The sequence below is a fragment of the Podarcis muralis genome, chromosome 9 (assembly GCF_964188315.1).
Source record: "Podarcis muralis chromosome 9, rPodMur119.hap1.1, whole genome shotgun sequence".
NCBI lineage: Eukaryota > Metazoa > Chordata > Lepidosauria > Squamata > Lacertidae > Podarcis > Podarcis muralis.
In genome coordinates, this window is record NC_135663.1 from 58738580 (window position 1) to 58764117 (window position 25538).

The window sequence follows — 25538 nt, forward strand, 5'->3', positions numbered from 1 at the left end:
CACAAAACACTTGCTGTATGTAGGTTTTATTTTATTTGTTTTCTATCTTGTATATTGGAAATGTACATCCAGATATTTTTTTCCTTTAATTTTTTTGGGGGCCCCCAAGAGATTGGGGCCCTAAGCTATAGCTTGTTTAGCTTATACGTAAATCCGGCACTGCTCTTATTCCAGACTGTGTTAAGTGGAGAAACAGCCGTATCAAAACAGCAAAACTGTAAACCGTGCGCTATATGGATGTACGACTCTTTTTTTCTATCTCTATGCGCCCCGAAAATCCCATAGAGATAAGAAATATAGCATAGTTATTTCCGCCTCTCACTTCCGGTACAAATCGATTAGTTCCGTGTCAAGGGTCTCGGAAGTCTGTGATGTCCGAGTTAGTAATGGTGGGTGATCCCTTTTTTCTCTCTCTCTCCCCGCTTGCCTTCATAAGGACGGCCAGTATCTTACCCGGGGTGCTAAATGAGGCGGCGGCAAGGGGTTACTCTGGGGTTTGTGATAAGTGATGCAGGATTTTATTTTATTTCTAATCCACGCGAAAGACCGTAAAGTTGGGGCTAGTGCAGAAATGTTAAGAGTGGGCAGTGCTAAGTGAAGAATCCCATATTCGAATAGATTAATAAAACATTGGCTTTAATTGTCACTGAAGCTTTAATTTGTTTTGGTGCATTCTGTCCTGCTTTTATCCGTGTACTTCCATGTCAAGTGCAGATGAGATTGTAAGCATGGAAAGGATGGCGAGACGAACCATGTGCAGCCATGAAACTGTCAGCCCATTTTGCAAAGCTAAGCAGGATCCGGTATGGTTTCACATTCCTTGGATGGGGAACCAACACATGTTGTGATTCCTGCATATTGCAATGGGGGTTGGGCGAGATGACCCTCCGGGGGGTCCCTTCCAAATTTACGATTCCATAATTTCTATATAAACTCCTCCTCCGACTGCCCTTGTCCCTGCAGAAGGGCCCGCTAGCAACTCTTTGCAAAGGCTGCGCGTGACTTTTCATCCATTTACAGTGGTACCTCAGGTTAAGAACTTAATTCGTTCTGGAGGTCCGTTTCTAACCTGAAACTGTTCTTAACTTGAAGTACCACTTTAGCTAATGGAGCGTCCCACTGCTGCCGCCGCGCAATTTCTATTCTCATCCTGAAGCAAAGTTCTTAACCTGAGGTACTACAGTGGTACCTCGGGTTACATACGCTTCAGGTTAGATACGTTTCAGGTTATAGACTCCGCTAACCCAGAAATAGTGCTTCACGTTAAGAACTTTGCTTCAGGATAAGAACAGAAATTGTGCTCCAGCGGCATGGCGTCAGCAGGAGGCCCCATTAACTAAAGTGGTGCTTCAGGTTAAGAACAGTTTCAGGTGAAGAACGGACCTCTGGAACGAATTAAGTACTTAACCCGAGGTACCACTGTATTTCTGGGTTAGCAGAGTCTGTAACCTGAAGCGTCTGTAACCTGAGGTACCACTGTATTATATACAGTGCCTCTCTCCTTCGTGTGTGTGTTTATCTCATCCTCCCCTTTTTGTCCTTACAGCAACCCTGTAAGGTGTGTGAGGCGAAGAGACGTAGTGACCTACCAGCCCAAGCTCACCCAGAGAGCTTCGTGATTTGAACCAGGATCTTTCATAAGATTTATTCACAGCACTTGATTGTAAAAAAAAGACTAAAAAGGCTTCAAAGCGGTTTACAAAAGATGAAGCAGTAAAATCAAGAAAAAAGTACAACCCTACTTTAAAACACACAAAAAGATAAAATACTAAAATAGTTTAAAATTACACACCAACTTGATCTCAATAGGCAGGGAGATCCAAAGTGAAGGCGCTGCCATACTGATCGGTTGAGTTCATACAAAGCAGAACGGGTATTATGTGGCACCTGTAACAGTGTTAATTCGGCTGACCGAAGTGTAGTGTAAGGCGATCTCATAGGTAAATTGTTCCCAAGCAGTTAAGGGCTGAATAGACTAATTGCTGTTGTTTAGTCATTTAGTCGTGTCCGACTCTTCGTGACCCCATGGACCAGAGCACGCCAGGCACTCCTGTCTTCCACTGCCTCCCGCAGTTTGGTCAGACTCATGTTTGTAGCTTTGAGAACACTGTCCAACCATCTCGTCCGCTGTCGTCCCCTTCTTCTTGTGCCCTCCATCTTTCCCAACATCAGGGTCTTTTCCAGGGAGTCTTCTGTTCTCATGAGGTGGCCAAAGTATTGGAGCCTGAGCTTCAGGATCTGTCCTTCCAGTGAGCACTCAGGGCTGATTTCCTTAAGAATAGTAACACCTTAAACTTGGCTTAGTAGCAAATAGGCAACCAGTGCAGATCTCTGAGCGCAGGTGTTAAATGCTGACAAGCCTCACTTCCGTCAGCAATTGTGCAGCAGCATTCTGCACTAACTGCAGCTTCCGGATCAAGTCCCACATACAGCTAATCCAGTCTTGAAGTAACCTACCCAGCCTTAGCTCCCCACACTGTCCCATTATGACTGTCCAGATTTGGTGCTTAGAGAGTTCTGATATAACTTGTCTGTGGCCTTTTGTAATGGAAGAAGGCAAGTCGGAGACATGTCTCTGAATTTGCGTAGCTTTGCTTCTCTGGAAGTTTTATGTGTTGCAGATTTCCTACAAGGATGATGTGTCTACAAGTTGTTTCATATGTTTACTACACCTGCCTAAACCCTGTCATAAATATGATATATGTGAGCAGTGTGACATAGTGGGAACATGGAAAAAATCATCATCCAATCAGGTTTGGATGTTCCAAATGTATATTTTATTATCATAGAAGTTGCTGATGCAATCTACTGTGTGCTCCCACTTTGCTGCTGCCTTGCCCGTGTTGATGCGAACAAAACCATAAACATTATGTCTACACCAGCTGTGAAACAATTCTATGCATTATGCAGAATGTGGTATAACTGTACTACTTCAGACTGCAGAGAGAGAAAAAGAGAGTTCCATTTTAAATGCCTGCCCCTAAACTAGCATATGCAGGAAAACACACACACAGAGACTTCCTGTTTTATGTGGAGATGCTTTAAAAAATATTGTCCCCCACTAGAATTCTACTGCTTTGCTCTACTGCTATAATTTCCCGTTTCCAATATTAAAATGCTTATGCACCCAAAAGGACACCACCCACATACAAGAGGGAGATAACAGCAAGTTTGGATTGCAGAAATTCATACAGTATTTTAAAACCTTAATGGGGAAGATTCCCCCAAAAAGCCCAGTGAAGGCTGAGTGTGTTCATTGTCTATAGATGATGACAGACTGCTGAGAAATAAAAGAGTCAATGGGATGTGAGCAGTAATGGAGTATTGTGTTGGAGGTCATAGCTGACTGCCTGGAACAATGTTTTTTGTTTCAGGTCCCTTGTGTTCTGCATAATGTGTAGATTGATTCCTACACAGAAGTCTATTAAATAGTTAATAGGCCATGCATTTAGACTTGTGGAACAAATTCCTGATCAGTGGACTATGAAACTCAAGTCGCATAAAATTATGTTTAGTCCAGCCACGGGAGAGTATTCTGAAATAATGCTCATTTCTGCTGTTGTAAACAGGCAGCCTACATCTCTTGACTGCCAGAATTTAAAATAATGTGCATTTAAAAATAATGGCCATGGAGCACGAGGGTCAGGATGATAGAAGGCATGAGGAAAATAACAAAAGCTTAGCAATTTTATTCTAGTCTAGCATTCTGTTTCCAGCAGTGCCTAACCAAAGCTTAGGAAGGGTTACAAATAGGGTGTCAAAGCAACTGCCCCCTCTTCTTTATCCCACCATCATTTGGTAGTTGAAGGAATATTGGCTGTGACTTGGGAGTTTCTACCTAGCTACCCTGGCAATTAACTGTTGATTGGCCTATCCTTCAAGGACGCATCTAATACTTTGGCTGGTGGGCAGAAGTGAAAGAAAGAGCACTGATGAGTTTGAGTTGCAATAAACCTAACTGTTAGGACAAAAATTAAGTCCTTTGCAATGAAGGATGTAAGTTGATACAGGCAAGGTCTGTCACTTCAAGACTGCTTCATAAATTGGTTCTCTCTTATCAAACATTAGTGTTTTGGTTGCAGCTGGGAAAGGAGCACATTTTGAGAACAAGTTCAGTGTACTGCTAAAAAAACTAAGTTCAAGCTTTCTCTCTCTTCACAGGTGTAGCCCAATGTCTTGATGCAGAATGGGAATAAACACTGTAAACCTTGGATCTTTCTGCCCTGTACAGAGAACACATGCACAGCTTCATAAAACCAAGTTTCTCCAACTTTTGGAAATGTATTTTTGTTAAGGATTTCTTTGACTGATTATAGGAGCGAGAAAGCTATGTTCAGCCAGTGGCTGCGTTTATGCCCTGTTCTGAGCACTTTGCTTATCACACCACACTCTGGACGGTGACTGCTTTGGTTCTCCTAAAAGCATGTCTGCGCTTATGAAAAGGGCATTATGGCTTGCTGTCTGCCTCAAGAGGTCATATCATGCTGGCATTTTTTCGTCTCTTCATCTGGGTTTGGAAAAGTCTCCCGGACATCGCATCACATTCCTCAGGCGATATTCCTCCGAGACTGGCAAGGTGACAGTTGTCTTGTCTGCTTATAAAATACTTGTTATTGGGTTGAGTTCAGCACGATTAAGTTCACCTTGTAAATATTGTAGCTGAGAAGTAAATGGGTGGCCAAAAAATTCCATAGCAAATTGCAATCCAAGTCATTGGATTGGGTTCTGAAGTAGATGACAACAGGTAGCTAATTCCTGCTACCACTTTGCAAACATAATGATACTCCGTGGCCACCTGATGTTTTTCTCCAACTTTTTTTTTTGTTAAATGAGTATCAGGGGGGTTAAAGGTTTATCAAAAATCCCAGTCTTAAGAACATAACCTTGGAAGTAAGTCTCATTCATTTCAGTGAAGTGTATCTTCCAAGTAGGTATGTTTTGAGTTTATTTATGTTTTGAGTTGGTATATTTATTTAGTAGGGACTTGGGTGATGTTGTGGGTTAAACCACAGAGCCTAGGACTTGCCGATCAGAAGGTCAGCAGTCCGAATCCCCGTGACGGGGTAAGCTCCCGTTGCTCAGTCCCTGCTCCTGCCAACCTATCAGTTCAAAAGCACGCCAAACTGCAAGTAGATAAATAGGTACCACTCCGGTGGGAAGGTAAATGGCATTTCCGTGTGCTGCTCTGGTTTCACCAGAAGCGGCTTAGTCATGCTGGCCACATGACCCGGAAGCTGTACGCCGGCTCCCTCGGCCAATAAAGCGAGTTGACCCCCGCAACCCCAGAGTCGTCCGCGACTGGACCTAATGGTCAGGGGTCCCTTTACCTTTAGTTATTTAGTAAATTTGTATGCAACATATGAGTTCACAACAGTAGAGTGGTTCACAGCATGTAGTTGCAACCTGAAACATCTCGGTTAAGAGTGACTATTAATTGACTGCGTAGCTACTGTATGTGTATGCGGTGATGAATAGTAATTCTTAACTGAGATGTTACAAGCTGCAACTTAAAACACACTGTGTGTGTGTAATATAATTCAGTGTTCCCTAGACTAGTGTTCTCCAGGTGTTTTAACTTGGCTACTGTCTAGTTGCCTAATGTAAACTGCACTACTTTGGAAAGAACAGCACAGTTTAAGTTACTCTTGTTGAGCTATAAAGCCCTAAGTTGCATCTTGTAACCAACCATAGGGGCGGTCTTTTCTGTTACGGTGCCCAGTTTGTGAAATCACCCCAATCCCTTGAAATAAGACAGCCACTGATTTTATTACTATTTTTTAAATTTAACAACCTTTCTGTTTGCCCATGCATTTGTTGCTTATTAATGCAGATGGAAAACAAAAGCTGTAAGGGCACTAAAGGGATTTTGCATCAGAACCGCAAACTTTCATTGGCCTGGACCTCCTCCCAGTTTTGTACCTTGAAGCAAAAAATGCAAAATGGTGTCTTTCAGGTTTTTAACGAGAGTATAAATACATTGGCAAATACATTGGTCCACCACCCCAGACTATTCATGATTTGTGACCCTTTTCCTTTATGTGCTTTAGGATACAGTGGACATGTCATTGTTTCCTGTTGAAAACATTAGGAATTTCAGCATAGTAGCTCATGTGGACCATGGGAAAAGTACTCTAGCAGATAGGCTGCTGGAGATAACAGGTGAGATAATTTTACAGTATGCTTTATTTCTTTGGGTACTGCCTGTGGGATGTAATCCATTGGAACAGTCAAATACAACATTCCTTATTTCCCTAGAGTGGGCACAACAGGTAACTTCCTGTTCCACTGGTCTGGAGTGTCTTCCCCCTGCATGTGATCTGGGAGATGGGCATGGCCATGGTTTCCTCCATAAAAGAGTCGAGTCACACAGCCATTTTCTCTCTCTGGATCTCTCTCTTGCTTGCTGCCATGCTGCTCTCCTGCAGCCATTTTGTTCTCTTAATGTAATTTTGCTGTCTGCTGGCTCCCAGCTAGCAGCATATGAGTTCAGTCTACATGTGAGATGAACTCACAGATTGTTATGTAACTACTAAGTCAAGCCTGCCTTTCAGGGATCAAATTGTGAACTGAAACGTGAGTAAACTTCTTGTTACTTTTAAGGAAAGACTCTTGTGTCTTTATTCTATTAAGAGGCATAAAAAGGGACACCAGGAATAATGGGCAAGCCAAATTGGATTACTTAACTAAAGAGATTCAAATGAATCTGCAAACCAGCTTCCTGCTATATTGAAGGGAATCTGCTCTGAAGGAAGGATAATACTTATTCAATATATCCTTTCCTGCTATCCTTGACGTTCCCACACTTCATTTAAAATAAATACCGAGGCAGAACATGTAAAACAGCGACATAAGACAAAATATAATAATAAAAGCCATATGAATGAAACGTCAGAATTAGTTATGATAGCGAGGCCCTATTAATAGTCAGGAAAAACTTGGGTGAAGAGGTCTGATTTCTGTAGCTGTTGGAAGCAAATAACATTTAGCAGCTTCCTGATCTACACAAGGGAGATGCCACAAGGGAGAAAGCCCTTCTTTCCACTGTGAGGTGACCTGTAGGCCATGGAATGGCTACCAGGACCTGCTTCACAGATTGTGGTAATCGCCTTCATCTTCGTTATTTATGCACAGCAATTATGATTCCAATACCAGTTTCATTTTCTATGCTGACCATTGTTCAGCATTCAGTAGAATACTTCTAATGTTTACCGTTTCCATACCTAAAATAGAACGCTTTATGGTAATGGCTCGTAAATTGTAAGTTTTCTTTCACTACCTGAGTGTGCATTTTTGTCACAGAAGTGGGACGCTAAAGTTTCCATTCTATTTTATTGTGTTTAATTTGGGGGACATCTGTTCTGTGAAACGGCAGTCAGTTTGCATTTAAAAAACGTGTTAACCTTCCTACCAAAAGAAGTATACACATTTCTCCTACCAGCTAAACTTTCTGAGATTTTCAAAGTCACAGAGGCAACATATGATATGCACACATATGACTTGTGTAACTTGCCTTGTTTGCCGAATCCGCCTTTGTCCATTGAAAGTGTGCAGCTCTTAGCTCTTCTTTTTCATAGGGATCTTCTATACAGACTAGCATCTCTACAGATGACAATGTATCCAGCTCCCTTCCTACCATTTTCTTGCATAGCACCTATTTAGGTCTCTGATTATAGAGAAGTCCTGGTAAGTCAGGACTACATGTACTTTGGAGTTTAAGACAGGACTAGGAAAGGCAAGGACACAGCTATTGAGACTGCACTTCAACGTTTGGGCATCTGGGCTGTGCCACTAGAACTCTGAAATTCATGTGTCAAAATTAACAATATATTGCATCAATTTTGAGAGTAGCCCTTTCACCAGTCAGTTGCTCGAATATGTTTTAGACAAGTTTCCCTGAGTATTGTCTGCCTGCTCTGCTAAACTTTGGAACCCTAGCTTTCTTGATAGGAATAGACTGAGAAAGATAACACATGAAAATTGATCTTGGTTGTTGTTGTTTTTTAAATAGCCATAGGTCTTTTGTGTCTTTATTAAGAGGGATAAAAGGGGACACCAGGAATAATGGGCAAGCCAGCTTGGATTACTTAACTAAAGAGATTCAAATGAATCTGCAAATATGGCTATGCAAAAATGGACGCTTATCACAATGTACATTAATTATGGAGTATTTTTGACCCTCTAGGAACCATTGCCAAAACAGACCATAACAAACAGGTGCTGGATAAATTGCAAGTGGAACGAGAAAGAGGAATCACCGTTAAAGCCCAGACTGCCTCTCTGATTTATAACCACAAAGGAACAAATTACCTCTTAAATCTCATTGATACACCTGTAAGTTAATCATCAACGTGGCTGAAGTAATACGAAATTGAACTATTGTTGTCATTGTTTTTGAAAAAGAAAATGTTGAATGCTTCTAGATTATTATTTTTTGCATTATTGTTACTTCTTGTTGCTGGTTTTTTTACTTTGGTTTTATTCTGCTGTTGGTTTTATTTTGTTTAGCTTTTAAGTGTATGCTTTATTTGTTTACTTTAAGGGTTGTCTGTTTTGCTCAGAGGGGAGACCCATTGAAATGAATGAACCGAAGTTAGTCATGCCCATACATTTCAGTGGGTCTGTTCTGCAAACAGCCAACAGTTGGGGGGGGGGGGAACCCTCTGGTTTTCACTTTTTACAACAAACTGCCCAGATAATTGGGTGGCGTGTAAATATTGTAAAATAAATATATAAATAACCGCAGACTGGAGCAAATCCATGGCTGTGATCTAGTAACACCGAATTGGTTGTGCGGCTCAGTCCATGCAGGGATACAGTGGTACCTCGGGTTAAGTACTTAATTCGTTCTGGAGGTCCGTACTTAACCTGAAACTGTTCTTAACCTGAAGCACCACTTTAGCTAATGGGGCCTCCCGCTGCCGTCACACTGCCCGAGCATGATTTCTGTTCTAATCCTGAAGCAAAGTTCTTAAGCTGAAGCACTATTTCTGGGTTAGCGGAGTCTGTAACCTGAAGCGTATGTAACCTGAAGCGTATGTAACCCGAGGTACCACTGTACCATGTTCTGGTATATTAGTGGTGAGGAATCCTTATGCCTGCTTTAGGGGTTGGATAAAGCTCCGTTGTTATCAGGCAGGAACGAAGCAGAGCTGCAATTAATCACTGGACACACTGCAGTTGTTAGACTAATGCAACTAATTTATTAAATAGGAGAAGCTGAGTTAATGAGGGGGTTTAGAAAGATTGAAGCAAATGAACTGGATGAGTCATCCAGAAATCTTCATTGCTCGGCACAGGGAGGAATTTGTTGACTCTCGCAGTCTCTTCAAAAGAAAGTACAAATACAAGGTGTCACCGGCCTAAGACCCCATGCAGAAGCATCCCAGATAACTCAGACTACAATTCCCATCCACCCTAGCTATCTTGGCCCAATGGTCATGTAAGGGATGATGGGAGTTGTAGTCATCACGGAGAACACCAGGTTGTAGATACTTAGTTCCTCCTATACTTAGTTCCCTCCTCCCCACAAAATAAAAATTCTGTCATTTCTTCAGGAACTACAGTTAATTAAATACAGGTCAAGAAGCTTTCATAACTAGTTTCCTAAAGGGGGTGGGTTGCCGTTTTGATGTTATGAGCCGTTCCTCCCAGATAAGTGAGTCTCTGGCATAGGGGTGTTGTCCGCGGACCCCTAATTGGGAACCACTGATTTTGACGATATTCACAAAATGGCAGAAGCTAGATTCGATGCTTTCTGGTAAGTTGTCAGACAGTGGGTTACATGACTTCATGGTGTTCTTTTGATGGTCTTTTTAACCAGACCTTGAGATGCCAAGTTCTTGAAATGTTTGCATCGCTTGTTTCCCCCCCCCCCCCCCCACAGGGCCACGTAGATTTTAGCTATGAAGTCTCACGGTCGTTGTCTGCTTGTCAAGGCGTCTTGCTTGTAGTGGATGCAAATGAGGTAGGGTTTGTAAAGCATTTATCTTTGCTGTCTGAGGTGTGACTGACAACAGTAACTTCTGCCTCATCTTTGTTCTTCTTGGAGCAATGAAGAGTTTCCCTCTTCCAAACGTTTTGAGGGCAGATTCGTCTATCGTTGTAGATAACTTTTAAGAAATATGGAAAAGACCAGATAGATTTCCACCACAGGCAGTTTCTGATGAGCCAGTTATGGGATTGTTGGCTCTGAGAGTTGGATCCTGTGTGTTGTCCAATATTATGAGTCTCTAGGTGCTACGAGTGCTAGGGATCTTAGCCTACAATCCTAAACACATTTACAATCCAATCCAATAGACGTCTCCTCAGGAACAGGCCCCATTGAGTGCTGTGGGACTTAATAATAATAATAATAATAATAATAATAATAATAATAATAATAATAATAATAATAATAATTTATTATTTATACCCCGCCCATCTGGCTGGGTTTCCCCAGCCACTCTGGGCGGCTTCCAACAGAATATTAAAATACAATAGTCTATTAAACATTAAAAGCTTCCCTAAACAGGGCTGCCTTCAGATGTCTTCTAAAAGTCTGGTAGTTGTTTTTCTCTTTGACATCTGATGGGAGGGCGTTCCACAGGGCGGGCGCCACTACCGAGAAGGCCCTCTGCCTGGTTCCCTGTACCTTGGCTTCTCACAGCGAGGGAACCGCCAGAAGGCCCTCGGCGCTGGATCTCAGTGTCCGGGCTGAAAGATGGGGGTGGAGATGCTCTTTCAGGTATACTGGGCCCAGGCCGTTTAGGGCTTAAAAGCTCAGCACCAACACTTTGAATTGGGCTTGGAAACGTACTGGGAGCCAGTGTAGGTCTTTCAAGACTTACTCCCAAATAAGTGAGTACTGTATTGCAGCCCACAAGAGACTAAGCCCTACTAGATATAATGAGCCTTCTGAATGAACACTCTGAGTTTCTGCAGATATTACCTTTGCTTGATAACTGGGGTGATAGATTAGGTAACCTGTTATGCTGTGATAGCTCAGCCCATAGAGCTTGAGGCTCTTAATCTTAGGGTCTTGAGTTTGAGCCTCATGTTGGGTGAAATATTCCTGCATTGCAGGGGGTTGGACTAGATGACCCTTGTGGTTCCTTCCAGCATACAATTCTGTGATTCTAACATCTACTGCTACATAAACAATTTTCCATGACCAGTTGATTTCATGGGCAAGGGTCTCTCCTAACTTACCTGGAGATTGAAACCTGGGACCTTTGATTTGGAAAATATCCGCTCTGCCTCTGAGCTATAGCCATGTCTTTTTTCCCCTTTGGGACAATTTGGGATGGGGTAGAGAGACTACATTCACAAACTCTCAAATGTTTAATAATGATGTTTTTCCCTAGGGTATTCAAGCTCAAACGGTTGCAAATTTTTATCTTGCGTTTGAAGCACAGCTATCAATAATTCCTGTTATAAATAAGGTAATACTTGCCATGCACGGTATTAAAAAATCTTAGATAACTTTTGACTGTAGAATAGCAACTTGCACTCAGCACCTCTAAATGCAGTTGTGACAGAGGCCACCCACAGAAGGGCAAGTGGCCATTCTGGTTGTGTGTCATCTCTGTAGTTGTCTCTTCCCTGATTTACATCATTTTGTCAACATATACTTAACTTTTAAGGTCCTTTATGAGCGTCCTCTTTCTTTCCCATGGATTGTTCATTTGTTTTATTTTTCAGAAATCTCTATACCTGCCGGGGTTAAGGAATAATAATCATATCATGGCAGTGGTCAGCATGAAATCCACAATGAAATTACATTAGTGAAACAAGGACATCACAAATCTGTAGGTCGGATTGATGCATCCACATAAACACCAATCCAGCAGGGAAAGCCTGGGATGGGTGAACAAACAAGTTGTAACCAGGTGCCCAAATGCCAATATTGAAATTGCCAGCCTAGTGTTCTTTCAGGACACATGCCAAAGGGTAGGTGCTGCCACACAAGAGGCCCTCCCATCAGATGCCAAGGAAATAAACAACGATTTAACTTTTAGACGACATCTGAAGGCAGCCCTGTTTAGGGAAGTTTTTAGTGTTCTGTTGGGAGCTGCCCAGAGTGGCTGGGGAAACCCAGCCAGATGGGCGGGGTATAATAATAATAATAATAATAATAATAATAATTAATAATAATGTATTAGTTATACCCTGGCCATCTGACTTGGTTTCCCCAGCCACTCTGAACGGCTTCCAACAAAATTTTAAAATACAGTAGTCCGTCAAACATTCCCTAAACAGGGCTGCCTTCAGATGTCTTCTAAAAGTCTGGTAGTTGTTTTCTTTGACATCTGGTGGGAGGGCGCTCCACAGGGCGGGTGCCACTACCAAGAAGGCCCTCTGCCTGGTTCCCTGTAACTTGGCTTCTCGCAGTGAGGGAACCGCCACAAGGCCCTCAGTGTTGGACTTCAGTGTCCAGGCTGAACGATGGGGGTGGAGACGCTCCTTCAGGTATACTGGACCGAGGCTGTTCAGGGATTTAAAGGTCAGCACCAACACTTTGAATTGTGCTTGGAAATGTATTATTATTATTATTATTATTATTATTATTATTATTAAGAGCATATAGCACCACTAAGTGATCCCTCTTATTCTTTATATTGTGCTCAATTTAATATTCTGGGTAGGCCTCCTACTTCCTCAGTGCTGCCTTATCCTTGAGCTCAGAAGTTGCAATTCTGTGCATTTACTTGGAAGTAAGCCCTGCTGAAAACTGTGGCACTTATTTCCGAGTAAACATGCACACGGTTATGCTTCACATCTGTCTCCTGATGTCGAAAGAAAAACAGAATTTTGAACCTGCTTATTCTGCCCTGCATTTTCTTTTACAAATACTTCAGCTGGTTATTGGTTCTGGGTGTACATTTTCTGTGGTTTCCCCCTTTATGCATCCCCTCCCTTACCCTTCCCTTTGCGTTAGGCAGAGGGTTTGTCTTTTTAAAAATGGTTTGTCCCGTGCCTGGTACAGTGGTGCCCAACAAGACGAATGCCTCGCAAGATGGAAAACCCGCTAGACGAAAGGGTTTTCCGTTTTGGAGGTGCTTCGCAAAACATATTTCCTATGGGCTTGCTTCGCAAGACGAAAATGTCTTGCGAGTTACTGCAGGTTTTTTTCCCTTTCCCCCCCTTTTTCCTAAACCGCTTATCAGCTGATCCACTAAGCCCGCTAAGCCGCTAATCTGCTAAGCCGCTAATGGGCTTGCTTCGCAAGACGAAAAAACCGCAAGGCAAAGAGACTCGCGGAACGGATTCTTTTCATCTTGCGAGGCACCACTGTAATTTTATGTGCTTTATAAATAAAATACAGTGACAGTGAACCCAAGGTTTCCAATATTGAATAAACTGCTCTCAACAAACTCCATCTTCTTGACTGCAGGTCCCTAGTCTTATTCTAAAGTCACAAAAACTTCCCAGGTTGCTAGAAAAGATAAGGAAAGTGCAAGTGTAAATGCAGTGCACATTTTTAAAGCTTCTCTCATTTTTGCTCTAACAGAATTTACTTCTGACTTCTCTTACATTGGGTGCATTGTTCCGACAATAACTTTGTTTTGCAGATTGATCTAAAGAATGCAGACCCTGAGCGGGTGGAAAATCAAATTGAAACGGTGTTTGATATCCCCAAAGGCGACTGTATTAGGGTAAGACACCTTTTCTGGTGTATAAATATGTGGGTGGTAGCTGTTGATAAAACTCTCCTACATGGAAACTTTACCAGGTTATTTTTATTAAATGATTATATTCTCACAGTGCACAGTGTTTACTTAGAATTAAGCTCCATTGAGATAAATGAAACTCAGCACTTCCCCCAGAATTAAGTGCCTTGCTTCCTTCTCCTGTAATCATTGAAGAAATGTATTTGCTTACTATTCAGCATAAAGCATTTTCAAATATAACTGCATGAAGCATAATGTATTGAGGTGACAACAGCTTACTATTTAGTGTGCACTGACGTACGCTCTCTTTCACTTTTTAATTTGCTTTAGATTTCTGCTAAGCTGGGAACAAATGTCGAAAGAATACTTCAGGAAGTTATTGAACGAATCCCTCCGTAAGTTTATTTTTCTGGCATCTTATATACATTGGTGTCTCTACTTGCATTCATCTCCGGTTATGTATCCATCGGGATACGTATGCGACAAACCTGGAAGTATTTTTCCAGGTTTCGCTGCATGTGCAGAAGCGGTTCCTCCGGTTGTGTAAACCTTGGGATACGACCGGAGCTCTAGAACGGATCCCGTCCACAACCGGAGGTACCACTGTAGGACTGAGAAATGGACTGTCTTGCAGTTACGCTGAGCCATCTGCTTTAGCCAGTTACATGTTTGCATCTCTTTAATAATCTCCTTAATTTAGTTAGTTAACATCTCTCTCTCGCTCTCAAATTTTCAGTTTTACAATTTAAAATCCTCATTTTACATCCTTAAGATATCAGTAACTTCCCTTCTTCTCTTTCCATGGTTCATTTTCCATATCATAAATCCCTGCATATTTTACAAAAACTGTACCATTCAGTATTCCATTATTGCATCCATCAAAACTTATTTACACTGTTGAGTTTATCTTAATGCTGCCCACGTTTTCAAGTGTACACAATCTCCCCCCATATATTCAACAAACATTTTCCAGTCTTCTCTAAACGTTCTCTAAATGTTCTTTTTGTTCTCTTATTCTGTATGTTAAGTCTGCAAGTTGTGCATATTCTGTCAACCTAAGTTGCCATTCTTCTTTGGTTGGGACCTCACTCGCTCTCCATTTTGGGGCTAACAAAACACGGGCCACAGTAGTGGCATACATAAAGGTAAAGGGTAAAGGGACCCCTGACCATTAGGTCCAGTCATGACCGACTCTGGGGTTGCGGTGCTCATCTTGCTTTACTGGCCGAGGGAGCCGGCGTCCAGCTTCCGGGTCATGTGGCCAGCATGACTAAGCCGCTTCTGGTGAACCAGAGCAGCGCACGGAAACGGCGTTTACCTTCCCGCCAGAGCGGTACCTGTTTATCTACTTGCACTTTGACGTGCTTTCGAACTGCTAGGTTGGCAGGAGCAGGGACCGAACAACGGGAGCTCACCCCGTCGTGGGGATTTGAACCGCTGACCTTCTGATCGGCAAGTCCTAGGCTCTGTCGTTTAACCCACAGCGCCACCCGCGTCCCTTAAAGTGGCATACATAAATAACCCTTTTTGTTTGTTTGTTTTTAAGAAATATTTATTAAAGTTTTACAAAAAACATAAGTTTACAGAATAAAGTTTACACTAAACATAAGTTTACAAAATAGAGAAAATTAAAACAAAAACATAAATAACCCTTTTTGAAACCTGGGAATTTCAGTCTGAATTGAATTCTTGATTGAATTCAGATCAGTAGATTTCTCTGATAAATATAACGTGATGATAAAGCAGAAACAAAGGCATTTCAATGTTCTGCGTGCAGTGTGTGTTGCTATTTGCTACAGTAACTGGAACTGTATCTATGCAAGCACTTGGAAAACAGACATTTGGTACTGAAAAATAACTCTCAGTATGTATTACACAGTAACCGTGATATATATGTCTTTCTTATAACAGGCCCAGCGCCAGCACACAGGATCCGTTGAAGGCTTTGGTGTTCGACTCCACCTTTGATCATTACAGGGGTGTGATTGCCAATATTGCACTGTTGGGTGGAGAGGTTTGCAAAGGCCAAAGGATAGCATCAGCTCATACGAAAAAGGTTTATGAAGTTAATGAAGTGGGAATTCTGAAACCCAACGAGCAGCCAACGCACAAATTGTAAGTTGCAAGCGTTTGAAATAAATCAGAAACTGTTATTTATTTGGCCTTTGTCAATACAGTGGTACCTCGGGTTAAGTACCTAATTCGTTCCAGAGGTCCGTTCTTAACCTGAAACTGTTCTTAACCTGAAGCACCACTTTAGCTAATGGGGCCTCCTGCTGCTGCCGCACCTCCAGAGCACAATTTCTGTTCTCATCCTGAAGCAAAGTTCTTAACCCAAGGTACTATTTCTGGATTAGCGGAGTCTGTAACCTGAAGCGTATGTAACCCGAGGTACCACTGTATCCATATCAGGGTTTCCCAAACTTGGGTCTCCAGCTGTTTTGGGGACTGCTGTTCCCAGCATCCCTGACCGCTGGTCCTGCAAGCTAGGGATGATGGGAGTTGTAGTCCAAAAACAGCTGGAGACCAAGGTTTGGGAAACACTGATCTGGATTGCTACTGCCAGCAGCAGTAAGATTGATTTCCCATCAGCTTTGCACTTTCCTTTGGCAAAACGCAGAGCGGAAGCATCTTCTTGATTAGCTCAGCGTGGGGAAGTGGCTAATGGCATATAAAAAGGTAAAGGACCCCTGGACGGTTAAGTCCAGTCAAAGGCGACTATGTGGTTGCGGCGCTCATCTCGCTTTCAGGCCGAGGGATCCAGTGCTTGTCCACAGACAGCTTTCTGGGTCTTGTGGCCAGCATGACTAAACCACTTCTGGTGCAGCAGAACACCGTGACAGAAGCCAGAGTGCATGGAAACGCCATTTACCTTCCCGCCACAACGGTACCTATTTATCTACTTGCACTGGCATGCTTTCAAACTGCTAGGTTGGCAGGAGCTGGGATAGAGCAACGGGAGCTCACTCCATCGTGGGGATTCAAACCACCGACCTTCTTATCAGCAAGCCCAAGAGGCTCAGTGGTTTAGACCACAACACCACTCGTGTCACATGATGGCATATAGGAGCTGTTTCATGGTGCCTCTGTCCCTGGACAAAGCACTGTTGACTGACGAATGTATTTTTAATCTTTGCTGGAAGCAAACCCAGCCAGATGGGCGGGGTGCAAATAAATTATTATTATTATTATTATTACATTAACATTTCAGGCAAGAGTAAAATGCTCTGCTTCCTGTCTTATTTGCCAAGGCTGTGTAGCAAGTTTCGTAAAGATTGCAGCACACGAATGTGGGGAAGAGGATTTGACATAATTGTAGGCATTTGATAATGTGCGATTAAATCCCTAAACAGCTTCTTCTTGCCAAGAAAAAAGGCTTGAAATATCTAATGTGATAAATATTTCCACATGATGCTGGTTTTGTTTAGATATGCCGGCCAGGTTGGCTATCTCATTGCTGGAATGAAAGAGGTCAAAGAGGCCCAAATAGGAGATACAATCTATTTGCATAACCAACCAGTGGAGCCATTGCCCGGGTTTAAGTCGGCAAAACCCATGGTCTTTGCAGGTGAGGCACACACATTCAATGATAGGAAGTACTTTCATGTTTACTTATACTGGTAGAGTGCTTAGGTGCATTTAGGAATCGTCGTTAACCGTAACAGGAACTCCATGGATCCCTCTATAAATTGTACCCCTGTTACAGCACCAACACTTTTTTGTGCTCTGAAACATACTGGGAGCCAATGTAGTTCTTTTAGGACTGGTGTTATATGGTCCTGGCAGCCGCTCCGAGTCACCAGCCTAGCTGCTGTATTCTGGATTCATTGCAGTTTCCGAATCACCTTCAAAGGTAGCCCCACGTAGAGCGCAGAATCTTCTTGTTGACAATGCTTTCATTTTGTGTTTATGGTGGGTTTCTGTAAATTAGGTGAGGTAGTGCTTCAGTGTCCATCAAGATCACTGCTTATTACAGCAGCAGCTTGGGAAAGGTGATTTATTTTTTGGTGACAGAATAGTGATTTTGTACAGGCTTGTGAATCGCTATGCCTTTTCACAGTTATTCAGATAAACTGCTTTACCCGATCAGATTTAATTTCAAGGAACAATTTCCTCATACGGACGGGTACCTTCGAAAATTTCAGTCAGTTTACTCTAATGTAAAATTTCCAGGAGGAGAATATTTTTGAGACATCCTTATGTTCATGCAATTGATCTTTCTCTTCCCCTCCTCCCAGAAGGATAAGTTATTCAAGCTGCCTACTCCTCAGTCAACCACTGAATTCAGCCCTTATGTGAAACAAGACTGAAGACTGATAATTTAAGAACCTGGTATATTATTTGTGGGCTGGCACCTGTCTCTTACAGAGAAGCGTCTTAAGTGGTTCTAGAGAAAATGCTGGATGAAATATATGAGGATCAGCTGCCTTTACCAGCCAAGTTCTGTGTTGTATTGACAGGAATGTACCCAGTAGACCAGTCGGAATATAACAACCTGAAAAGTGCTGTAGAAAAACTGACTCTTAATGACTCCAGTGTTTCTGTTCATCGTGATAGCAGCCTTGCCTTGGGAGCCGGATGGAGGTGAGACTTGCAATATTCAATCTTTAGCGCCACAAAGCACAAACATTTTCTCTTGATTTCCTTTGGCCAGGAAGTTTAACATGCTTAGTTGGTGCTTTTTTTTGGGGGGGGGGGGGGGAACGACATATTTTTAAGCACTTTGTGATTGACAGGGAAGATTGAGTACCATGTAAACGTTGCATTTACAGGTTGGGCTTTCTTGGCCTTTTGCATATGGAAGTTTTTAATCAGCGTTTGGAACAAGAGTACAACGCATCTGTCATTTTGACAGCACCCACCGTACCCTATAAAGCCGTTCTTTCCTCAGCAAAATTGATAAAGGTAATGGCATGGTTTTGATTTGGCTTTTTGAAATCGGGGAGGGGCAATGCTGACTTTTTTTTTTACCTTTTGTAGGAACATGGAAAAGAGGTGATCACTATAATAAATCCTGACAAGTTTCCTGACAAGTCAGTAGTGGCAGAATACTTGGAGCCTACAGTTTTGGGCACTATCATAGCACCTGATGAATATATTGGAAAAATAATAAGTCTATGCCAGGTTAGTGAATTTTTTTTAAGCTTGGGTCTCCTTTCTGTCTTCAGGGTTGAGATGAAATGAGGCAGTTTTAATTTTAACGAGCCAAACGTTAATTTTAACGGGCCGGTCACACTCTTAGAGAGCCACTTGTCTGCTGAAGAACCTCACCTATTGCAGAGGATTCTGGGGGATATTCTTTGTTAACATTCATTACAGATTGGAAATTGAGCTGAAATAACAGTGGCTGGCCTAAGGCTATATATTCAGTTTGTGATGGAGATGAAGTTTCAGCTGACAACTTCCCGGCTGTCATCGCTCAGACTCTAAGCCACTGTAGTACTCTGTCTCTTCAAATAAAATCCATGTATATGTATAAATTGGTTGAGAGGAAGTTACATGTACCATAGTTATTCATTTAACTGGTTAACTGATTAAATGAACAAATGTGGATTTAAAATATGGAATTGGTTGATAAATATGTTTAGGCTTATGCAGCAACAGGATAGATATATGAAAACCCTTATGGCTGAGTTTCATAGCATGGAGGCACTCAGTTGGTTGTCTTGTCCGATGACTTCTCTCAAACAAAACATCCTTTACAAATGTTTGTTTGATCACCAAGAAAGAAGATGCCACCGCTACCTTAGGCTTCTTGATGGAGGGCTGAACTTCCTAGATTAAGTGCAGTTTCTTCTAAGGTTCATAAAAGGTAAAGGTAAAGGGACCCCTGACCATTAGGTCCAGTCGTGACCGACTCTGGGGTTGCGGCGCTCATCTCGCTTTATTGGCCGAGGGAGCTGGCGTTTGTCCACAGGCAGCTTCTGGGTCATGTGGCCAGCATGACTAAGCCGCTTCTGGCGAACCAGAGCAGCGTACGGAAACGCGTTTACCTTCCCACTGGAGCGGTACCTATTTATCTACTTGCACTTTGACGTGCTTTCGAACGGCTAGGTTGGCAGGAGCAGGGACTGAACAACAGAAGCTCACCCCGTCATGGGGATTTGAACTGCCAACCTTCTGATTGGCAAGTCCTAGGCTCTGTGGTTTAACCCACAGCGCCATCCGCGTCCCTTCTAAGGTTCATACTTAGAGCTATATTAGTACTATAATCTATTTCTAGTCTTATCCTCAGTGGATAGGATGTTTCATTTCCCTTTCTTTGTACTAAGAGCCTTCAAAATATGTGATGATAGTCAGCCAGTTCTCCAGATTATCGAGGCTCTGCACAGCAAAAATAGATGGGACTTTGTCCTAACTAGCTTACCATCTTAAATTACAATTTATTTCACTCCGTACAACTTGGTCTCCTGAAGCCATTTCTCACCCAGCAGGCAAAGTTATAGGAGATCAAGCAAAATAGCTTTCCATTACAGTGGTACCTTGGTTTATGAACTTAATGTTCCAGAAGTCTGTTCTTAAACCAAAGCGTTCTTAAACCAAGGCATGCTTTCCCATCGCAACGGGGGACTCAATTTACAAATGGAACACACTCAACAGGAAGCGAAACATGTTCTTATTCCAAGGCAAAGTTCACAAACCAAAACACCTACTTCTGGGTTTGCAGCGTTCTTAATCCAAGTTGTTCATAAACTAAGCTGTTCTTAAACCAAGGTACCACTGTATTTTCATGAAACTTTTGGTACCTTAGCAATAAGAAATGTGAGTAGTCAGGAGAAAGACTCACAGAAGAATGTGCAAATAAGATGAGAAAATAAATATCTATTCCATAAACAAACACTGGAGCTTTTATTGCTTAGTTATGTTAATTTGCCAGGTCCCGGTAATATCGGTCCTTCAGTTTAAAATTCACCCATCATGTTTTAGAATGGAATATTTACTGAAGATTTATATCATGAGAAATTCTAGTTGACTGTCAGAACTACTGTGTTGCTTGCCAGACTCGAAGGGCTATTCAGAAGGACCTGATATACATTGATGACCACAGAGTCATGATAAAATATTTCTTTCCACTGAATGAAATTGTCGTTGACTTCTACGATGCTCTGAAATCCCTCTCTTCTGGATATGCCAGGTACAGTAATGTATTTTTAAAATAAAATAAAATAAAGTGGGACATTCATTATTTGTTGGATTTTCAGAATTCCAGTTGTACTCAGTCCCCACTGAATTTCAAGGTTTTGCAGAAGAGGTGGAGTCTCTCCAAAGTGCATGAAATAATAATAATAATAATAATAATAATAATAATAATACCCCACTCATCTGACTGGGTTGCCCCAGCCACTTGAGGAATACAATGGTTTTGCCTCTGTTGTGGGGCAGAATGGGCAAGTTTATGCGTCTTGTAGCACCATTCTATACATGTCTGTTCTGAGGTGAGGCCTATTGAGTTCAGTGGGACTTCTTTGCAAGTATATGTGTATGCAGTCTATTCCTCAGGTTTCCCTGTGACACGTTTGAGGACAAATAGGTGGGGGAGGCTGTCTTTAAGGCCTTGTGGGACATAAGCAGGTTATTTCCTTTCTGCACTATTTTAAGTCCTCTAGCAAATGCTAGTAAACACTGGAAGAATATTTTGAAAGGGGGAAAACCCTCCTGAGATTATTTCAAGTACAGTCAAACCTTGGTTCCCGAACGCCTCCATTTTTGAACGTTTTGGCTCCCAAACACCGAAAACCTGAAAGGAAATGCTCTGGTTTTCGAATGTTTTTCGGAAGCTCCTGCAGCCAATCAGAAGCCATGCCTTGGTTGTCGATCATTTTGGAAGTCTTGACAACCGAGGTTTGACTGTATAGAAATGGAAGAGCAATGACTTATCGAATCAGTGTCTATATAACTGGGTGAATTTAATATACTAAACTGGGAATAGCTCTATATCTATATATGATTAAGACTAGGCCATGTATTTATTGTTATTTGCAAAGGGGACTTTTTTTTCTTTTTTACTGAGGTACAAAAAACCTGTATCTTTATTTGAAGAATTAATGCAAGTATTATATTAAAAACACTGTCTTTAAAAAGCCGAAGCCATTTTGAGTGATGAATTTAATGTTTTTTCCCCCCCTCTTCAGTTTTGACTATGAAGATGCAGGATACCAGCCTGCGGATCTTATCAAAATGGATATTCTTTTAAATGGGAACCCTGTAGAAGAGCTCATAACTATTGTTCATAAGTAAGTAAACTAAAAATGCAGCCCTAGTCTGTAGAGGGTATCTTTAAGAGATGGTGTGGGTATGTACGTGGTGGAAGAATTGCCAGTCCCTAAACTCTGCTGGATTTACACTCACTAGGGCAAAAAGTGGGACGCGGGTGGCGCTGTGGTCTAAACCACTGAGCCTAGGGCTTGCCGATCGGAAGGTCGGCGGTTCAAATCCCCGCGACGGGGTGAGCTCCCGTTGCTCGGTCCCAGCTCCTGCCCACCTAGCAGTTCGGAGGCATGCCAAAAAGTGCAAGTAGATAAATAGGTACCACTCTGGCGGGAAGGTAAATGGCATTTCCGTGCGCTGCTCTGGTTTCGCCAGAAGTGGCTTAGTCATGCCGGCCACATGACCCAGAAAAACTGTCTGCGGACAAACGTCGGCTCCCTCGGCCAGTAAAGCGAGATGAGCGCCGCAACCCCAGAGTCGTTCGCGGCTGGACTTAACTGTCAGGGGTCCTTTACCTTTTAGGGCAGAAAGCAGGCTTACTTTTTTCCTTGTAGCAAGTTTTCTTCTTTTTCTAAAATCCCATTGATTACATTGGGAGGGGCTCACTTATCAGGTCCATGTTGTAAGTAATAGGAAGGCTTGTGGATCTGACCCAACCCTTGACCCCACTGACAGCAGAGGAATAATAGAAAATGCCACTAGAAGGCCCACAGTATCTTCTGACCCCTTTCAGGTACCACAGGATTGTGCCTGAAGTGCAATTTCCTGCTTTTGCTTACATTCCCAAAACTACCTGTTTGGATTTTCAGTTTCATTGTACAGGTTGGTGCTGTTCCAGCAGAACACGAGTTCTTCATTTCAGCGATTCCATTTCTTTGTGGAACATTAATCCTTCTCCCCTTTATATAGTTAAATGGGAAAATCTAATTGTAAACCTTGTTTTAGACTTTGACATCCCGGTCTTTTCCTCTTTTTTTTTTTTTTAAGGGACAAAGCATACACTGTTGGGAAAGCTCTGTGTGAACGTTTAAAAGATGTTATCCCAAGACAGCTATTTGAGATAGCTATTCAGGCAGCTGTTGGGAAAAAAGTCATTGCGAGAGAAACGTGAGTTGTTTTGTGTTTTGCTTTGTTCTAAAAAAGTCACTTGTTAGACAAGTGCTAGTATTGCAAACCGAATAAAAGTCCCTCCCCTCCCCCTTTTATCACTTGTAACTATTAAAGTTGTTTCCAATATTTACTTGAGAAAACGACATTCTAGTCCAGGCATAGGCAAACTTGGCCCTCCAGATGTTTTGAGACTGCAATTCCCATCATCCCTGACCACTGGTTCTCTTAGCTAGGGGTGATGGGAGTTGTAGTCCCAAAACATCTGGAGGGCCGAGTTTGCCTATGCCTGTTCTAGTCTCTTAAAAGGTTACAACTAAAGTTAAAATCAGTGTGGTCTTTCATTTAGGCTACCCACTTCAAGAGCATTTCAGATTAGTCTCCTTTCGTTCTAGCGGATGCCAGCTTTATTTCAGAGAAGGCATCTAGACAAAGGCTCTGCGTGAAAATCTCAACATACAAGGATATTGGAACGAGAGCTGTTCACAAAGATCCCCTGGACCCAGGCCGTTTCATAACTTTAAAGATCAGCACTTTGCCTTTAGCCTGGAGACTAACCAGAATTTTGACTTTCTTAAAGAGGTATATTTTGTGCCTTAGGTGGCTGGTATTCGTCTGCAATTGCAATCTGGATCACCAGAAGTTTCTGAACTGTCTGAAAGGGTAGTTCCACATAGAATGCAGAATACGGGGCATAGTTGAGGCAGTAACCAAATAACTTCCCATTCTGAATTAAAGGAATGGTCTCATGAAAGGAAATATAATTATATTTCTGTCATATCACTTTGTAATTAGGAAGCACATAGCAGACTACAGTGGTACCTCAGGTTAAATACTTAATTTGTTCTGGAGGTCCGTACTTAACCTGAAACTGTTCTTAACCCGAAGCACCACTTTAGCTAATGGGGCCTCCTGCTGCTGCCGCGCCACCGGAGCACGATTTCTGTTCTCAACCTGAAGCAAAGTTCTTAACCTGAAGTACTATTTCTGGGTTAGCAGAGTATGTAACCTGAAGCATATGTAACCTGAGGTACCACTGTATTAGAATCTCTCCAGTTTTCCTCTTGGATATGGGGAAAGTAGCCATGGAGTAAGGCTGACACCCAGTGGTTAAAATGAACTAGAAAACAGATTTCATTTGAGGTTACATGCCGATTATTGAGTTGCCTTTTGTGATATAGCACTAGGTGACATCATGTAATATTTTTGCATGGCATTTTGTGAAAATGCACTTTGGTTTAAGCATTGAAACTTATTTCTTCCAGAGTGAAAGCTTATAGAAAAAACGTCCTGGCAAAATGTGTAAGTGTCATTCTTTTCTTTTCTGTGGGGCAGAGAGAGACTGACTGATAATCACCTTCCTTTTCCTTTGGTAACGTCTGGTGATCATAGATCATGCCCCCCCCCCCCCAACTCGGTTTTTTGCTTCCTCTATTGTAGGTACTGGTGCTAAGCAATATACTCCTGCTTTTCTGTTATGTTTTAGGTTCATGTTGATACATGCACATTCAGTAAATATGACAAGTTTGCTTTTGGTGGCAGTTCCACAGTGTGTGAAGTTAAGAGATCTGGTTTTTATAAGAGTTTTGCCACTTATTTCACCCAAAGCTCAGGGTAGCAGTTTTACATTTATCTGTCTTTTTAGTTGCCTTGGGTACTTGAAAAACAGTAGAAATGTTTTGACCAGAGTATGCCGGCCAGTATTATAGATATTCATATTGTAAAACATAGAGAAAATAACCTGTTCGTTTCCCTTTAAACAGTACGGAGGAGATATTACACGGAAAATGAAGCTATTAAAGCAGCAAGCCGAGGGAAAGAAGAAGTTGAGGAAAATCGGAAACGTGGAAGTGCCAAAGGATGCCTTCATAAGTGTTCTAAAGAGACAGACTGACAAGTAGTTGGAAGTCCACAATTACGGATTTTTAAAAGTAAATATTTGACAGACTAGTGTTTACAGTGTGGATGCCCTGTCTGGAATCCGATATACCCTGTGTGTACATACGACTCAAGACTCTGAAATGTCATGAATGTAAATGTACACTTTTGACAAGTGTTCTGATTTCAAGAACGTTTATAAATGACGAGTGGCTAGAAAGCCTGCAACTCTTTAATAAAGCATTCTGGCTGGTAATCAATTTTTTTATGATGGCGTTATGATCTTGCAACTTATCGGCCACCATAACTTTGCATGCCACCTTTTATTCCACGTGCATTCCTGACATGCTCTGATTGTAGAATTGGACGGGACCCCAAGGGTCATCTAGTCCAACCCCCATTGCAATGGAGCAATCCCGCCCACAGCCATCCTTGGGTGGCCTCGAACCTCCAACCTTCTGGTTAACAGCCAGACACGCTGATCCACTGCACCATCGAGGTCCTTAGTGAAACGCATTATGTACAGTAGAGGCAGTGACCATTTTGCGCAGGGATTCCATTCCTGCCCCCTATGCGTATTGGCAGAGCATGCATAAGCCTGTTCCTCCCTCTCCCAGGTCTAAAAGGACCTGTGTGCGCACCAGTGGTTGTGCATCAATTGAATTTTAGACAGCATAATAGCTATGTTAAGCTTTA

At 42.2% G+C, this 25538-nt stretch overlaps 1 protein-coding gene across 3 annotated transcripts; it reads left to right on the forward strand.

The window, feature by feature from the left end:
* Positions 1 to 305: 305 nt before the first annotated feature.
* GUF1 (GTP binding elongation factor GUF1) lies at positions 306 to 25098 on the forward strand. 3 transcript variants are annotated; one of them, XM_028743797.2, is made up of 18 exons: positions 306 to 389; positions 4162 to 4576; positions 6048 to 6159; positions 8183 to 8331; positions 9884 to 9964; positions 11343 to 11420; positions 13551 to 13634; positions 13980 to 14044; positions 15561 to 15764; positions 17078 to 17217; positions 18110 to 18233; positions 18422 to 18554; positions 18630 to 18773; positions 20651 to 20784; positions 21782 to 21883; positions 22845 to 22964; positions 24230 to 24266; positions 24728 to 25098. In XM_028743797.2, exons 2-18 carry the CDS (start codon positions 4424 to 4426, stop codon positions 24863 to 24865), a joined length of 1998 nt encoding a protein of 665 aa, XP_028599630.2. In that variant the 5' UTR covers positions 306 to 389; positions 4162 to 4423; the 3' UTR covers positions 24866 to 25098. The 3 variants fall into 3 exon arrangements, with proteins under 3 accessions (XP_028599630.2, XP_028599633.2, XP_028599632.2); XM_028743799.2 differs by lacking the exon at positions 306 to 389 and adding an exon at positions 708 to 803; XM_028743800.2 differs by lacking the exon at positions 11343 to 11420.
* Positions 25099 to 25538: the final 440 nt, after the last annotated feature.

Excerpts from the sequence above, each read along its gene's own strand:
- GUF1 (XM_028743797.2), top strand. The coding sequence starts at position 4,424 with ATGTCTGCGCTTATGAAAAGGGCATTATGGCTTGCTGTCTGCCTCAAG. Across the intron at positions 4,577-6,047 it reads ATTCCTCCGAGACTGGCAAG|GATACAGTGGACATGTCATT; the intron begins GTGACAGTTGTC and ends TATGTGCTTTAG. Across the intron at positions 9,965-11,342 it reads TTGTAGTGGATGCAAATGAG|GGTATTCAAGCTCAAACGGT; the intron begins GTAGGGTTTGTA and ends GTTTTTCCCTAG.